Genomic DNA, 18,313 nt, shown 5'->3' with positions numbered 1-18,313 from the left:
AAACATCGGATGGAAGATCTTCCTCTCTGTCTCTTCTCCTCTCTGTATATCCGGCTTTCCAATAATAATAAATCTTCAAAAAAAAAAAAAAAAAGACAGCTATGGTTTCAAAGGATGTAGGGAGAGGGTTGTGAGAGCAGCTGGTTTTGAGCGCAGGGTTTTATTCTGGGTGATGTGCGTGTTTTGGAACTTGACACAGGCAGCAGTTGTGACTGTACTGACGACCACCGATGTGTTCACCCCCAAATGGTTCATTTTTGCTACTTGACTTTAGCATCATAATTATTAAACAAACAAATGGGGCAGGTGCTTGGTGCATCAGTGAAGAGGCCACACCCAAATCTCATTCCGGGGTGCCGTGGAGAGAGTCTCGGCTCCCCGTCCACTTCCAGCTTCCTGCTAGTGTGTAGTGACTGTGGCCAACCTCCAGCAACAAGACCCCGAGGTACAGAATCTATGTGGGAAAAGGAGGGCAGGGTTCTGAAAACCTGGGAACCTCAAGGTCACCACAGCAGCCACCCAGTGGATACCATGGGCCTGTGTGCAGCGGGTTTGCTCACAGCAGCTCCCAAGGTCAACATGGGGTTGGGACATCTCATGGCGGTGGAGACTGCAAGACCCATGACTGCCCCTGGTGGACCTGTCAGGGCCAGCCCTCTTAGAGCAGGGCCATGGTTGAGTACAAACATACAGGAGTGAATTCCAGAGGCCCCAGACAGAAGGAGAAGGCTCTGGAACTGGTGACAACAGGTCCCAAAACAGCCAAGGGGGAAGGTCAATTTTTAAACAATATTACACAAAGCAACAGAAGAGGGAGCTCATGAGCCACGAAGTCATAAAAACAGCCAACCCCCACAGTCTCAAAAGTTCAGGAACACTAACTTCAACAAGTCACTAAAAAGAATCCTGGGTGAATCTCAAACACAATACTCATATATATATATATATATGAAAGGAACAGTAGCAGAGTAACATCTGAATACGTGAATTCCAAAAAGATATGAATACAAAACACCAGTAGCAGAAGCCTCAGATATAAATCCATGAAAAAAACAAAGCAAAACAACAACTAAAAAACCAGGATCTGGCATTGTGGCACAGCAAGTTGAGCCACCATCTGTGATGCTGCCATCCCATACAGATACCAGTTTGAGTCCCAGCTGCTCCAATTCTGATCTAGCACCCTGTGCATGTACCTGGGAAAACAGCAGAAGGAAGCGTAAGTACAAGGGCTTCTGTACCCACTTGGAGGATTCGAATGAAGCTCCGGGTTCCTGGCTTCAGCCTGACCCAACCCTGGCTATTGTGGTTATTTAAGGAGTGAACCAGTGGCTGGAACATCTCTTTCTCTGTGATTCTGCGTTTCAAATAAATAAATTTTAAAAATTAAAGGTGAAAACAAAAAAATTAACATTTCAGAAAAGATAACAATTATAAAGGAACACAGAATGAGTACACAGAACACTTTACAAGAAATTGTGCATAGGAAGGAGATTTTTTCATGGCGTTGAAAATTTCTATTTTTCCTCCTGTGCTTGATTGAGTCTTGTGGCTTTTCATTTAAGGGGATGTATAGTAACTGTGTAATAGGTATTTTCAAATCCAGATGTGAAGGTACAATACAGTATGCATCTCTAATTGCAAATCAAAGATGAACTTCCATTGAAACTGTTGTATACATCTTGACAATAGGATGCTGGACTCTGCCATTCTCATACATGCAATGTTAGGATACACTAAACAACAGAATAATGGACTTGTGACAGTTTATGAAGGACTATATAATTGTAATAATATGGGGGGCAGAAGATTTGGGGAGGGGTAAGAAAAAATCACAGAGCCTGTGGAAGTAGATCATAAAATAATTTTAAAAACAAACAAACAAACAAAAAACCTGTCTCGAGGGGCCCAGAGCAACAGCCTAAATCCTGGTCTTGCATCTACCAGGATCCCATATGGGCGCCGGTTCCTGTCCCTGCTGTTCCACTTCCCATCCAGCTCCCTGCTTGTGGCCTGGGGAAGCAGTAGAGGACAACCCAAAGCCTTGGGACCCTGCACCCACGTGGGAGACCTGGAAGAGGCTCCTGGCTTCAGATCAGCTTATCTCTGGCCATTGTGGCCACTAGGGGAATGAATCACCAGAAAGAACATCTTTATCTCTGTCTCTCCTTCTCTCTGTAAATTTGGCTTGCCAATAAAAATAAAAAAAAATCTTTAAATAAAAAAATTAGAAGAATCAGGGTTGGCAATGTAGCAGAGTGGGTAATGCTACCATATGGGTGCCAATTAAAGTTACAGCTACTCTATTTCTGATCCAACTCCCTGCTAATGGCGTGGAAAAAGCAGCAGAAGATGATGGCTAAAGCCCCTGGGCCCCTGTCACCCATGCGGGAGAGCTGCCGAAAGCTGCTGGCCCAGCTTTGTCCTGGCCTAACTCAGGCCATTGAGGCCACCTGGGGAGTGGATCAGCAGCTGTAAAACATCTCTCCCTCTTTCTAACTCTGATTCTCAAGTAAATAAATCTTCTTCCATCTTAACTCTGACTTCTACCTAAGTCAGAGTTACAGAGGTAAGCGAAGACAGAGCCAGAAGATCTTCCATCCACTGGCTCACTCCCCGAATAGCCGCAATGACTAGTGCTGAGCTGATCCAAAGCCAGGATCTTCTTCAGGGTCTCCCACATGGGTCAAGGGGCCCACGTCATTCTCTGCTGCTTTCCCACGCCATAAACAGGGAGCTGGATTGGAAGTAGAGCAACTGAACCTAAGCCAGTGCCCCTATGAGACGCTGGCAATACAGGTGGAAGCTCAGCCTATTATGCTACAGTTGTCAGTCCGATAAGTGAATCTTTTACAAACAAATAATCTGGGGACGGCACAATGAAGCACAGCAAGCTAATTCTCTGTCAGCAGTGCCGGTAACCCATCTGGGTCCTGGTTGCTCTACTTTTGGCTAGCTCACTGCTTGTGGCCTGGGAAGACAGCAGAAGGCTCAAATCTGAGGGCCCCTGCACTCCAGTTTCAGAGCCAGAGCAAGCTCTTGGCTTCAGATTGCCTTAGCTCTGGCCATGTGGCCATTTTGTGAGTGAACCAGCAGATGGAAGACTTCTCTCTTGGTCTCTCCTTCTGTCTGTAACTCTTTCAAATAAAAAAAAAAGTGGATAAAAAATACTAAAAGCATCAACTAGTCTATGTAAAAGGTAAAAAGGATATAAGAAGAAGTGAAGCTAAGCAGAGAAGACTCTACACACATATTTTCTAGAAGAGCAAAACGGCTACAACAGAATTTTGACACAGAGACCTAAAAAAATATGTAACTTGAAATAAAAAAGACGTGAAGAAAGGTGTACTGAAGAAACACACCATGTATCTTGGGAAATGTGACTTGCAAGAAATAACTCTGAGATATACCCTAAAGAAATCAGGCAGGGGGCTGGCACCGTGGAGCCGGGCCTAGGTTGGCACTGGGATGCTGACATCCCATATCTGAGCGTACCCACATCCCGGCCACCTGCTTGATCTCCCTGCTGATGTACCTAGGAAGCTCGGGATGATAATGGTTCAAGCACACAAGTTCTTCCACATGAGACCCAGATGGAGTTCCAGGCTCCTGGCTTCAATCTGGCCCAACCAGCTCTTGTGGGCACTTCCGGAACGAACCATTAGTTGGAAGATCTCTCCTTCTCTCTGCCACTCTGTCTTTCAAATATAACTAAATAAATCTTACAAACAAACAAACAGGCAGAGAGTTCCTATGCACAGGTGCACTCCTCAAATGCCTGCGATGGCCAGGGTTTCGGCCAGGCTGAAGTTGGGAGCCAGGAGTCCCATGTGAGTATCAGGGACCCATGTACTCAAATCACCACCGCTGCCTCCTAGGGTGAACACCAGCAGGAAGCTGGAATCAGGTGTAGAGCTGAGATGCAAACCCTGGTACTCCGATCCAGTGGACTAAACACTCCCCCATGCCCATATTAGTATTTTATAATGAAGTGTGCCAACTTTGAAATCTCAGTGAACCCATTCACCAAATGACCAATGTGTAAGGTTATAGAATCATCCAAGTGATCAATGTGTAAGATGGCCCCAGTGCCACCAAACACCACAAGCACCACTGTTCTGTTATTGCTGCCCACACTACAATCCATCATTAAGAAACCACTCGTTGGCGACTGATCACAGCAGCTCAAGGGGTGAGAAGCAGCAGCCATCAGGCAGCCCAAGCCACAACTGGCACACATCCTCCCTGCTGCCAGTATGCCCAGGAGGAAGGTTAATTTTGTCCAACAGACAGTGAAGGAAGCGCCCAAGAGAAGAACGGTATGGCTGTTGACTGGACCTGCTCCTGCAAGAGTGGGAGTGAAGCCTGAGAAGGCAGCCAGGAAGGAGAAGTCATCGGACAGAAAAGTGCAAGCTCGGGGAAGACAGGAGCAAAGGGGAGCCGACCGAGGCAGCTCCCCAAGAAGCTAAAGAGAAACTGAAAGTGAGAGTACAACCGCCGATGAAGCAGACAGGCCGAGTCTGATGATCATGATACATCAGTGGTCCCTGGCTCCCTTCTTGCACAAGACACATGCTCATCAACTGTTTCGCAAACATAAGCATTTTGTAGGCCTACAGATAGTTTTAAGAAGGAAGGAGGCCCATCTTATCACCCCATCTTACCCCCCACCCCTTTTTAAGGGTAAATGATTTTAAGAGGTGAAATAGTTTGCTGGCTGTTTATCTTTCAATTAAATCAGAAACTAGAGGCATTCTGAATTATAGGGCCTTGACTATCTTGAGTGTCAACATTCCTCACTTGGTTTTGCTATCCTACAACACAACACATACCAAGTGGCAACGCGGTGTCAGAATTCTGCATTTCTTCTATACTGGATATTTTCAACTACTTTTTCCATGTCATTTAGTAGGACTGTTTCCTGCACAAAAACCACTCTTTGCTGCTCTGTCAGGCCCATGTGTGTTCCTGTAACACCTTTGGCTGTGGTGGCCCGTTTTCCTAATCATTTTGTTGATGTGCTATGAGAGATTTAAAAATTTGATACACCACGTATGTGATCTTGAATCGTGAATGAGTAGGATTTATTTAACAGCAGCACCTTGACACCCTCTGAAGGAAGAAGTGCCTCCAAGTTTTAAGCTGAAAAGACACTGGAGTAACTCAGAAGGACAATCCAGGTTCTTTACATTTTCGGTACGTATCTTAAGAACTGCGTTCTAGTTGAAACAACTGTGAACTGGTTCTCAACACCAGTGAGATCTCAATGACGAACAACCAAAACAGAAACCACTACTTGCTGAGCTCTGGGCTTTGGTTTAATGTCAAATAACAACAACCTCCATGATCTGAAGACAGTTCAAGCACTCCTTTTCTCAATGACAGGATCTGTGAGGCCAGAGTTTTTTTATACTTTCATGAAAATGCTGTCTTACAACAGATGGGATACACAGATGCACAATGCTGTAATTACAACAGAAGCAGATCTGTCCTCCAGTAAGCCAGGCATCATGGGACTTGAAAAACAGATAAAACAATGGGATTCCCCCTCATTAAATTTTGCTCTGCTTTAGAAATACTGGGCCGGGCGGCATGGCCAAGTGGCTAAAGTCCTCGCCTTGATCGCGCCAGGATCCCATATGGATGCCGGTTCTAATCCCAGCAGCTCCACTTCCCATCCAGCTCCCTGCTTGTGGCCTGGGAAAGCAGCCGAGGATGTTCCAATGCTTGGGGACCCTGCACCCGTTTGGGAGACCCGGAAGAGGTTCCTGGTTCCTGGCTTCAGATCAGCGCAGCACTGGCCGTTGCGGTCACTTGGGGAGTGAATCATCAGACGGAAAATCTTCCTCTCTGTCTTTCCTCCTCTGTATATCTGACTTTGTAATGAAAATAAATAAATCTTAAAAAAAAAAAAAAGAAATACAGCTCTTTTTTCATAAAATCATTCATGTTAAAATGCAACATCTTCATTCTAAAACAGACGTAACTACTTCAGAGACTTCTTAAATTTATAATACTTAACTATCAGCAGATGTAACTCCTTTGCAGCCTTTAGCAAATTTTTTTTTTCAGGAGTATAAATGGACTTGTCCTAAGAATAAAATAAAACAACAACAACAAAACCACCTGAGGCTGTTGTATTAGAGAATGCTTCTCATATAATTGAAACAATTGGAGAAACACTGCGTCAGGATTCATGGTATTCACTATCTAGCTCAGGGAAACACACTAAATGACGGCTGTAGGGTGAGTGCATGGCCTGGAAAGGCTCTACTCACACACATATATTACAAAGCATCTGAAGTGGGATGACCATAGAGGGAAGATGTGACCCATGGAGAAACTAGCCAGTTGTCTCACAAAAGGGTATCTATCTTAGAAGAGGCGGAAGCTCCCAAGCTAGAGTGACACTGATACAGAGACCCATCTTTCCTCTATTACTCATCAAATGACCACAATAGCCAGAACTGGACCAGGCTTAAACCAGGAGAAAGGAATTCCATTGGGGTCCCAGGTGGGTGGCAGGAACTTAAGGACGTGGGCCACCAAATGCTGCCTGCCAGACACATTAGCAGGAGGTTGGGTCAGAAACAATACCCTAATATGACCAGCAGGTGCCTCAAGCTATGGCTTCCCTACTGTGCCACACAGTTGGCCTCTTTTCTAAAATTTGTTTCTACCCTTCACTTGAAAGGCAGAGTGACAGATCTTCCTTCTGCTGGGTGACTCCCCATACCCTGCAACAGTCAGAGCTGGGCCAGGCTACAACTCCATCCGAGTCTCCCAAGAGGGAGGCAGGGTCCAGTACTTGAGTTGTTACCTACTGGCTACCAGGAAGCATCAGCAGGAAGCTGAATTTGAAGGAGGGACAAACGGAATTATAGTACCAAAGTTTTGAAATCTATCCATAATTTTTCATAATGCACATTTCCACAGACTTTTTGAGGATTTCTCATATGCACGAATTTCAAAAAATTTTAGGTTTATTTATTTTATTAGAAAGGCAAATTTATAAAGAGAAGGAGAGACAAAGATCTTTCATCCGCTGTTTTACTCCCCAAGTGGCCGCAATGGCTGGAATTGAGTCAATCTGAAGCCAGGAACCAGGAGCTTCCTCCAGGTCTCCCACATGGGTGCAGGGTCCCAAGGCTCTGGGTGTCCTCGACTGCTTTCCTAGGCCACAAGCAGGGAGCTGGATGGGAAGCAGGGCTGCCAGGACATGAATTAGCACCCATATGGGATCCTACCAGTTGCAAGATGAGGATTTAGTTACTGAGCCATAGTGCTGGACCCGAATTTCAAAACTTCTTAACAGCAAAATAAATTATTTTTGTTTCTCACAAACTGTATATTGAAAAATGTGAACCCTGGTGTGGTAGCATAGTAGCTAAAATCCTGGCCTTGCATCTACTGGGATCCATATGAGTACTGGGCTGTGTCCCAGCTGCTCTATTTTCCATCCAGCTCCCTGCTTGTGGCCTGGGAAAACAGTAGAGGATGGCCCAAAGCCTTGAGACCCTGTGTCTGCATAGGAGACAGGGAAGAAGGTCCTGGCTCTGGATCAGCTTAGCTCTGGCCATTGCGGCTACTTGGGGAGTGAACCAGTGGATGGAAGATCTTTCTTTCTGTATCTCCTTCCCTCTGTAAATCTGCCTTTCTAATAAAAATAAATAAGTCTTTAAAAAACAAGAAAGAGAAAAATGTAATTTATTTCATTTTCTGTACACTGGACAGGTCTGGCAACAGACTGACCTGGGAGCAATACATACCCAGGATTCAGAGACTTGAGCCTATTTTATTAAAAAAAAAAAAATAGACAACTGTGAATGAAAAATAATGTTTTTTGTAGAAGAGTCCAGAGATCTATACAAGCTGAATATCTCCTAGCTCTGGGACTAGAAATAGGTCAACTTTGAAATTTTGTTTTAGGTTTTAGAATATGTACTCAAAATGACCTACCTTGGGCAGGGGACCCACGTCTAAACATGAAGTCCACATATGTTTCCTGTATGTACACAGGCAGAAGGCAGTTTCATGCAGTATTTTTAATGTGTGTGTGGGTCAGGTGTGGATTCCAGACTTGGTGTCATTTAGTGCTCGCCAAGCTTCGGATTCTGGAGCCTTCTGGGTTTTGGGTTAGGGCTGAGGATTTGAGTACCATGCTTCCCCATGCGGCTTACACAATTAGGCTTCAGTGGGGACCTCTTGGTAGACGTGGCTGGAATTAATCCCATTCTTCACGCAGCCCAACAACAACACTCCAGGGGAATGAGAAGCCAGGACCAGCATGTCGTTAACCTGAGGTGCTGACCGGCAGGTCTGTCCTGCCGGCCCCCTCCACAGCCTCCCGCTAGTCCTCCCCTCTCTGCATGGGCCCGTGTGGGGCTGTCACAGTCTCATGACAACCGTCTCTTCGTCTCCCCCAGTCCCATCTATCCCACAGCAGGACCCACTCCTTTGGCACTGCTGAGGTTAGCAACGCGACAAACAGGGAGAAGAAATGGCAGAAAAATGGAACTGATGAACAAAGCTCCAATTTAAGATTATAAAGGAATCTTAAAGACAGGCTGGAGGGCAGGGCGTGGTGGAGAGGTGGCATAGCATGCGAATCCTTCACTTGTAGGGTCAGCATTCCATATAGGCACCAGTTTGAATCCTGGCTGCTCCACTTCCAAATCAGCTCCCCACTTATGGCCTGGAAAGCAGCACAGGAAAGATCAAGTACTTGGTCCCCTGTACCCATGTGGGAGATCAGGAAGAAGCTCCTGGCTCCTGATAGCTCCTGCCATGCATCCATTTGGGGAGTGACCCAGTGGATGGAAGATATTCTCTCTCTTTCTCTCCAACACTCTGACATTCAAGTAAAATAAACAGCGGTGAGGGGCTGTGCACTTGGCTTCACGGTTAAGCCACTGATTAGGACCTCACATTAGAGCAACTGGGTCAGAACCCTGGCTCTGGCTGTGGGCTCCAGCTTCCTGCTAATGCAGCAGCCATAAGTTCCTGCCACCAGCATGGGAGACGGACTGAGTCTCTGGCTCCTGACTTGCAGCACCTGTCCAGCTGTCATGAACATCTGGAGGATGGGGTGTGTACTGGAAAACAGAAGCTCTCTCTATCACTGTGTTTCTACAATCAATAAATACAGATTTCCTTAAAAATTAGAGCTGCTAAAAAGGGTCCCGGAGGGGAGGCAAGAAGCCAGGCAGCTGGGCAATCAGAGGGAGTGTTGGCAACTTTAGACTGCAGTCCCTGACCCCAAAGGGAGGACCTGGGGGTGAGGATGGGCACTTGACCGTGGCCAGGAACAGGGGCTGTGTTTTCTGCCTTCTGAGCCAGGCCAGGCTGCTACTGTAGAGAGCCTTTATTTAAAGCCTCTACCTCCAGCTGCCTCTGGTCTGGGCTTTTTCCTACTTCCGTCGGGCATTCTTCTGTGCCCACATGCAATAAGATCAGCCTACATGGGAGCAAGGCCAGCAGAGTCATGGAAGCCCCAGCTGGTATGTTGCTAACAGGTGCTCCGTGGGTTACAGGTGGCCTGAGTGTAACAGCAGCCTCTTCCTCAAGGCCACTGGATGTCCCTGAGCATCTGTTTTCTGGAAAACAAAGGCAAGCCAGGATTGTGGCGGCAGGTCTCAGGTGAGTGGGAACACTGTTTTTATGGTCCCGCTTGTGTCTGTCCACACACAGCAAGCCAGGTGACAGACATCAGCACCACAGAAGTGGACGTGGAGGCTCTGCACGCCATTGACTGCCCTTGGCTGTGAACTGCTCACCCAGGCACGGCCCCCACCCCCAAGACCAAATAGTAACTCCATGATGGAGAACGTGAGTGCCAAACTACATCATCAGAAACTTTACCATGCAGAACCGGCCTAGTTTCAGTTCATCAGGGCTACTGTGCCCCTACCAAGAGACGAAATCCTGAGGAGGTTTCCTGCCATCCCATATGAGGATGGCTGCTGGCCTTTTCCAACCACTTCACGTGCAATGGGGCAGAGAGGGGTTGCATGCAGCCCACCTGTCTCTCCGGAGACCTGCAGCCGCTGACCGTTGCAGAAGGCGCCCCGGCCCCTCTGGCCTGTGTACAGCCGCTCCTCTGTGCAGTGGTAAATCACCCCGAATTCCAGCTGCAGGGGGCAGGACAGAACACAAACGTACATAACTCATGTGACGCGGACAATACGGCAGCTCAAAGGGAAGCCCACTCCTGGTGACGAGACTGGCACACAGGTAATGGGATAGAGACTGTCTTCCAAGAAGGGAAAAACATCAGTCTAGATTCCACACTAGACCTAGATGGGGAAGCAAAATTTCTTTTGTATGAGTGTTTTAAACTTATAGAAACACTGGGGGCTGGTGTTGTGCTTATAGCACGTTGTCGTTGCCTGTGACACCAGTATCCCACACGAGCATGGGTTCTAGACCTGTCTGCTTCACTTACAATCCAGCTCTCTGCTAATGCACCAGGGAAAGTAACTGAAGATGGCCCAAATGCTTGGGGTCCTGTCACTCATGTGGGAGACCTTGATGGAATTTCAGCTTCCTGGCTTTGGCCTGGCCCTGCCCCAGATATTGCAGTCATTTGGGGGAATGAATCAGCAGACAGAAGAGGTCTCTAAATAATTCTGGCTTTCCAATAAACGGAATGTCTAAAACAAACCTAAAAACTAAAAACAAACAAAAAAAGACTATTTTAAAGTTCATATAATAATAGAGCATCACTAACCAAAAGTTACTGAAAAAAGCTCAATTCTTTAGAATGGCCTGTAGGGCTGACGTGGTGGTGCAGTGAGCTGATTCTCTGCTTGCTCTGTGCATTGGTATCACATATGGTCATCAGTTTGTGTCCCAGCTGCTCCACTTCTGATCTGGTACCCTGCTTACAGCCTGAGAAAGCAGCAGAGGACGGCCCAAAGCCTCGGGACGCTGCACCTGCATGGGAGACGCAGAAAGAAGCTGGCTCCCAGTTTTAGATCAGTTCAGCTCTGGCTGTTATACCTAACTTGGGAGTGAACTGTAAAATCTTCCTGTCAAATAAAAGTAAACACATCTTTTTAGAAAATGGCCTGAAAAAAAAAAAAAACTTACAGCTGCAGGAAAAGGGCTACTTGTGACTAATACAACCCCCTAAGAAACCTCTAGACTGCTGATATGTGAAGAATTCAGATGGCATCAGGAAACCCAAGGCCAGCTCAGGAAAAGACAAACAGACATGGCTCCCCGTGGAGGGCCTCGTCCCCAAGAGATCACAGTGTCTCCAGTAGCCTCACGGTACGGATCAGGGTCTTGTGACAGCAAGGTGCAAATGGAAGAGGTTGGTATGAGACAAGGCATAGCCCCTGGCCCATGTGTCTCCATCACCAGTCCCTGCCTACTTCCCACCACTCGGGACCCAGCACTGAGCCAAGTGCTCACCTGTATGGAAAATGTAATGACCCAGGTCAGTGCTTTCCCAAAGCCTTGGCTGGCCCTGGGGTGAACTGAACGGCTCTAGAATGTACACTCCCAACTTCTGGAATGGGGAGAGGGGAGGGGAAGACAAGGGGTCATTCGGCTCACACTTACTGACTGAGAGTTCGTGGCGTTCTGGCAGTACTTATTCCTTCTCTCACTCCCATGACCCTAGCTTTCCCAGGATTCCCAAATCTGGGTCAACCCTAGACCTAAATGGCTTCTGAGAGTCTGGTGGGATCCCCAGAACAAGAGAAGGCAAAGGGAAATGTCCTGGCCCTGTACCTGGGGTAGGCGGGACAAGACATACATGGCACCCCCAAGTGGGGCACCATTTTAAGCCAAGAGCTCCTGCGTTCAGTTGCTAGGAATAAGGGACAAACATAGGCTGCTGAGAAGGTGGCCCCAGCCCTCTGACCAGCTTTTCCTGCCCCCTTACTGCCCACCTGGTGGTTGTGTCCTGTGCACAATAGTCTTGGCGGCAATGTCTAATAGCAAAACAACAGTGAAACAATAGCGAAACAATAGTGAAGAGCTAACTATTTTCCCCATATGTCAAAGTTAACATTCTTACCTGTGCTCAATTTTGGGATGGATTCAAATTGCTTTCAGTGTCCTTGATAGGAACCAAGTACTAGGATGTGCAGGTGCTTCCCTATAGGATGCCTGGACACCCCAGCCCTGTTTCCATAACACTGTAACAACTACAAAGAAGTGACTGCCCCAGCCCTTCCTTCTGGGGCAGGTCCTGGGACAGCGCCTGGCTTAGGAGGTCTCCAGGGAATCCTCAAAGAGGTCCATTCTCCCACGCCCAGCCTGAGGGAGACCCAGAATCAACAGAATATCGGGATGCAAAAGGTTCTCCCAAAATAGGAATTCTTTTTCCTTTGTGACAGGATCACACGCTCTAGGGGTCAGCTGGAGTCTGACTGGGACCATCTGCTGGAAAGGTCTCCCTCCAGGGCAGTGCCCCGAGCTCGTCCCCAACCACACACACACACACACACACACACACACACACACTGCTCCAGGCTCATTCATAGTTTGCAGACTTGGAAGAATGTCTCCGTGCACTCCCTAGTCATGGTGAAGACAGGTAGGGAGGGAGCAGGATGGGAAGACCGCATACCTCTTGGTGCACAGCGAATCCAATGCTGACAGCCACAGTGGGGAATCTGTAAGGAAACAGAAGGGTTGGTGCCTGACAACCTCCTGGCTGTGTGGGGCCTCCTGGGAGGAACATAGGGGCCTCGGTGTGCTTTGGCTGGCCTGTTTTATTAAAAACAAAACAATGCAACTTTCCACGGTGTCATTCACTGCTTCCGAGATAGACTTCTCTGGCCTTGTGGCAACAGTGGACCTCAAAAGAAAAACAGCATCCGAGAGCCATGGAAGATGGATGCAGTTCAGTGATGATCATCCCAAGACCAATGGGGAATGACTTCAATAAGGGGACTTGGCGGTTCTCAGGGCCCCTACGGCCCATAGCCCTCCCAGGGAGCCAGTCCAAGAGGTTCAGGGGAGGCTCTCAGAGGCTGCAGTCTCCCCATGCAGGCCACCTTTCGCAACCCTAGCCCAGCCCTGCCCCTGCTGCCGGAGCCAGCCAATGCAGCCAGAGCAGAGTGAGCCACAGCCGACACTCGGTTTTTGTCCGTATGCCTGGGGTTCTATTTGGTGACCGCATGGGTGTTCAAGGCCTTCAAGACAATCTCTCCTTTCTGGGACAGTGATGGGGCTTAAAAGCAGGTAGGAGGCGTGCCAAAGCCAGGGTCTGAGAAAGGCAGAAGAAGTGTCATGTGAGCACACCCCACCTGCCGGGGGTGGGCGGGAACACTAAGCTTGGGCCCTGCTGCTGCCCACACACGCATGTGTCCCCCCACAGCTTGGTGTCAGCCCCTATGTCTATTTTCTACCTAAAACTCTTCTCCCAAGCTGCTCTCACTCTGCCCTGGGATCCTGAGGCCTCCATGAGAGTGTGTTGTAAACAGTGGTTCTGGAGCCCCCAGAGTCAGTGGAAACCCACAGATGGACACATGGCCCTCCCCACATGACGCTGCTCCACTTGGAGAACACCCTGGTGAGGGTATCAGGGAGGGTGTGATGCTCTGGTCACAGGGCTGCCGGTGTCAGATGGCTCCATTCCATCACCTCCCGTAGCACAGGCAAGACCTGGGGCCAGGAACTCCCTGCAGAGCTGCCAGGTACGCTCAGGTGGGAGAATCACTTTCAGCCCCAGCCTGTGGTCAGGGACCTTCCTGTGCATTCCTCCCTGTCACCTCCCTGATGCTTCTTCTTGTCCTCCCTAAACTTCCTGCTCTCTGGAACTGAGGTTTGTCCCTGAGGGTAGCAGCTCTGGGTCTCGCTGGCACTGCCCTCTGTCTGCCCTTGGGGCCCTGGCAGTCACTGGTTGGCACAGGCCACACCTCTTAACCCTGTTCCCAGGCTTGGCTAGCTGTGCACACATGCCCTACAAATGCTCTTTTAGATTAGCCAAAGCATACAGGAGAGCAGACAGGACTCTGCCTTGGAAGGGCTTCCCACCTCCACTCACCTGTGCACGAAGTTACAGGTGCCATCGATGGGATCGATGATCCAGGTTGGACTGTGGGTGAGCACGCACTTGGCCCCAGAGGCTGCAGCCTCCTCTGCAATGAACCTGTGGCGGAAGAAACGGGGCCTGAGAAAACGCACTGGGGGTGTCACTCACTGGGCTCGAAACTGCTTCCAGTCCTGGGAGGGAGAAAAACAGGCCGAGGGCAGAGGTTTGCTGGTGGTTTCTCAGTCAAACTGCAGGACCCAAGTTTGGGAAGAGGCATCCCAAGCTTGGAGCGGGTGGAGGGCGGGGGAGGTGCGCATGACACAGCGAAGGTACGGGGCAGGTCTTAGGGAGCAAGGTTAAACTCTGATGTATTCCTAGCCCTGGACAGGGGCCAATGACATCACAAAGGAATCTGGGAGAGGAGTGATGGATAATGTCCGATGACCCGGGGCACCAGCGGCCTAAATGTTCCCTGCAGCCAACACCTCCATGGAATTGCAGACACAGGTGACCAAAGCTGGATGGGAGCCGTTGGTTCCTGTTTCCCCCAGGAAGCCCTCACTGCCCTGTCTCTGGCTTCCCTTCCAGGTAAAGTGGGGGGTGGCATGGAGAGCACAGTCAGGTAACGATGACACCCTCTGAGTGCTGGTGAGGGTTCCTGCTGGCCCGAGTGGCCTCCTCGCTCTATTCCAGGCCTGAGGCTCCTGTACTCTCTGTAGCCATCTTTACATCATCTACCCGTCAGGAACCTGGGTAAGACAGCACCTCAAGCCCCACCTGCACCACAGGGGACGCTGGCTTCTTCCATACACTGCATCAGGCACACCGGTGCAAGCCTTGGGGTCGGTACTATGGCATAGTAGCATAAACCCTGGCTTGCAATACTGGTATATCCATCTGCAGTGCCAGTTTGAACCCTGGCTGCTCTACTGCCAAAGTAGCTTCTTGCTAAGCTATGCCTGGGAAGGTAGCAGATGACAGCCTAAGTGCTTGGGCCCCTGCCACCTGCCTGGGAGATGCTCCTGCACTTCTGGCTTTGGGCTTGGTTGAACCCAGCCTGTTGTGACCAGCTGGGGAGTGAACATTTTGAATAAGTAAATAAACCTAAAAGCAAATAAACACACACAAAAAATAAAGCCTGGGGAGGCTCCTGACTTCACCCTCTGGTTCTCCCTCCTTCTCAGCACACAGCGAGGGTGGCCAGCTGGAGACTGAAGGCTGTATATGGTTCACAGAGCAGGGCTCAGGGCAGACCCAGCATCCTTCCAGGTGTGTGAAGGGGCCTTAGCGCAGGTCCTGTCCCAGGCAGGCACTGAGCACACGTGGGTTTGGGAGATAAGCACAGCATCTTGCTAAAGGGCTTTGCAACACATCCATAGCTACACTACAGGGAGATGTGTGCAGCAGTTGTGTGTGTGTGTGTGTGTTTTTACCAACAAGGGACAAGGAGTAAAAAAACAAGACAGGATGCCTGTGCCGTGGGGAAGCACCCAGGCAGGGCAGGCCACAGTCTCCACCATGAGATATGATACCAAGCAGCTGGCAGATGACAAGGGTGAAAAGTCCTGATAAGACGAGAAGATCAAACAGAGCCCTTCCGTAACTGTGCGCCCACTGCTTATGCCTAGACGGATTCAAGTATGAAGATTTCAGTTCCCAAGTCTCGCTGGCCATATTTCCCAGATGTTCACAGGGCGCTGGTGGCTACTCCATGGGCAGTATGGGCAGGGCCCACTTCTGCCGGGCAACAATGCCGTCCCAGGCCAAAGTGCCCCATGTGCACTTGGACGCCCCTCCTCCATGCACACAGGAGATTTGTGCCCTGCGATGTCTGGGGCTGTCACTCTGTGCACGGGCTGTGACATCCGTGTTGCGGGAGGGCCTGCTAGGCAATGGAAAGTGAACACTGTGACTTGGGGAGGTGTGATTTAAGACGCCATTGCTTGGAGAGCCTGGATAGCCAGGGCTGGCCCCGGGAGCTCATGGTCTCTAGGCAGAGAAGGTAGAGGACCCTTGGGACACAGGAGCCCATTTCTCTGTCTGAACGTGCACCCTCAAGTAGCCGCCTTCCTCCTCATAGTCCTGGCACTGCCTCTGCTCACGCAACCAGGCAAGCTGGCCAGGGTCCTGCTCAGTGGCTGGTTTTGCCTAGACCAGTTCAGATAGAATGAACGGCAGGAGAAAGATGTGGTGGGGACCATGACAGCAAGGCAAGTACTGTGAGCCCATGACTTCCTGGGGTGCCAGTTTGGCTATGTCTCTAAGCCAAACATGCCAAGAACTCAACTTGTTCGTAGCGTGTCCTTTGGTGGCTGTGAGGTTTCCCTCCCCTGAAATGGCTTGCATTCTGCTCAGAGAATGGTTCACACCCTGAAAATACACATAGCAGGAGCCAGTGCCAAGGCCGAAACTGGGAGCAAGGTCATGGAGGCAGTGTGCAAACACCACCGAGGTGAGCGAGGGAGGCAAGCAACTCCTGTGCAAGGACAACGTCCCAGGAAACGTGAGGAACGTGGGATTCCTTTCCTTCATAAACCCAATTTCAAGCAGAAAACTGGAGAGTCAGCGAGGGCGTGCTTAACAGCCCTGGAAGAGGAAGAAAGAACGTGCCAGCAGTCATTAACACCTAAGAAGCCAAGTCCCAATACACAGGGCTCCTGCATTTGTGGCCACACGTGTCAGGGAGCGCCAGGGTGGGCAGAGCGGCCCCGACAGTGGGTTTGGTGAAAAGTTGTTTTTCCCAGCAGCAACTACAACGCTCCTGCTCAAGTTTCTAATACGTATGATATTTTCCATGGAAATGACTCAAGAGAGTGTCACTGAACCCTGGACTTGAAAAACATTTATTTATTAAAAACATTGATTTGGGGCCAGGTGCTGTAGCCAAGCAGCTAAGGGCCTCACCTCTCATGTGCTGGGATCCCATATGGGCACCTGTTCTAATCCCCACAGCCTCATCTCCCTTCCAGCTCCCTGCTTGTGGCCTGGGAAGGCAGTCAAGGATGGACCAAGGCCTTGGGACCAGGCAGTCACATGGGAGACCCAGAGGGGGCTCCGGCCTCCTGGCTTCGGATCAGCGCGCACTGGCCCGTTGCAGCTCACTTGGGGAGTGAAACATCGGATGGAAGATCTTCCTCTCTGTCTCTCCTCCTCTCTGTATATCCGACTTTCCAATAAAAATGAATAAATATTTAAAAAAAAAGGTTTATTTATTTTTATTGGAAAGTCAGATATCAGATAGGAGGAGAGACAGAGAGGAAGATCTTGCATCCGCTGATTCACTCCCCAAGTGGCCACAATGGCCAGAGCTCCGCCAATCCAAAGCCAGGAACCTGGAACCTCTTCCGGGTCTCCCACACGGGTGCAGTGTCCCAATGCATTGGGTCGTCCTCGACTGCTTTCCCAGGCCACAGGCAGGGAGCTGGATGGGAAGTGGAGCTGCCGGGACCAGAACCGGCGCCCATATGGGATCCCGGGGCGTTCAAGGTGAGGACTTTAGCCGCTAGGCCACCCCGCCGGGCCCAATAAACCTTTTTTAAAAAACACATTTATTTGAAAGTGTTACACAGAGAGAGACATAGGCACAGAGAGGGATTTTCCATCTGCTGGTTCACTCCCCAAGTGGTTGCAAGGTCAGGTCTAGGCCAAGCTGAAGCCAGGAGCCTGCAGTACTACCCGGGTCCTCCCACATGGGTAGTAGGAGCCAAAGCAGCAGGACTATCTTGTACTGCCTTCCTAGGAGCATCAGCAGGGAGCTGGACAGGAAAGTGGAACAGCTGGGATACAAACTGTGCTCATACATGATGCCGGTATCACCAGCGGTGGCTTAACCCATGTACCACAACACTGGCTCCTGGGATTTTTTTTTTTAACCTGAGAGGCAGAAAAACAGAGAGAGATAGAGAAGAGATACAGGAGGGAGAGAGGGGGGATCCGTCCAGTGGTTTACTCCCCAAATGCCTGCAGAAGGCCATGCACATCTCCCCCATGAGGGACAAGGAGCCAACTACCTGGACAGTCACTGCTGCCTTCTAGAGTCTGTATCAGCAAGATGCTGGGCTCAGGCACCATAGTGGGGTATCAAACCTGGGTGCTCCAGGGTAGAACACAGTCGTCTCAGCTGCTAAGCCAAACACCCTCCTGGAACCGCAGGAACTGCTTAGTGGTTACATGTTCATGTCCTGGAGTTTCCCACCCCTGGCTTGTGCTTTGCCCACCACTTGGCTGTCCTGCTTATCAGCCTACCTGCCCCTCGGGAGGCTGGAGGGCATGCAGGGCAGGGTGCGTGGAGGGTAAACAGCAACGTGGATGGTCTCCAGG

At 49.7% G+C, this 18,313-nt stretch overlaps 1 protein-coding gene across 1 annotated transcript in view; it reads right to left on the bottom strand.

Annotated features, from left to right (window-relative positions):
* IMPA2 (inositol monophosphatase 2) overlaps positions 1-18,313 on the bottom strand; it is a 57,632-nt gene that overhangs the window by 9,692 nt on the left and 29,627 nt on the right. The window contains exons 3-5 of the mRNA XM_004581635.3: positions 14,006-14,110; positions 12,584-12,629; positions 10,022-10,130 (exon numbers count right to left, since the gene is read on the bottom strand). Of these exons, the coding sequence (XP_004581692.1) occupies positions 10,022-10,130; positions 12,584-12,629; positions 14,006-14,110 (260 nt within the window). The remainder of the gene's footprint in view (positions 1-10,021; positions 10,131-12,583; positions 12,630-14,005; positions 14,111-18,313) is intronic.

This window comes from Ochotona princeps, chromosome 21, assembly GCF_030435755.1.
Source record: "Ochotona princeps isolate mOchPri1 chromosome 21, mOchPri1.hap1, whole genome shotgun sequence".
Lineage (NCBI taxonomy): Eukaryota > Metazoa > Chordata > Mammalia > Lagomorpha > Ochotonidae > Ochotona > Ochotona princeps.
This window is presented reverse-complemented; position numbering and strand designations above follow the sequence as displayed.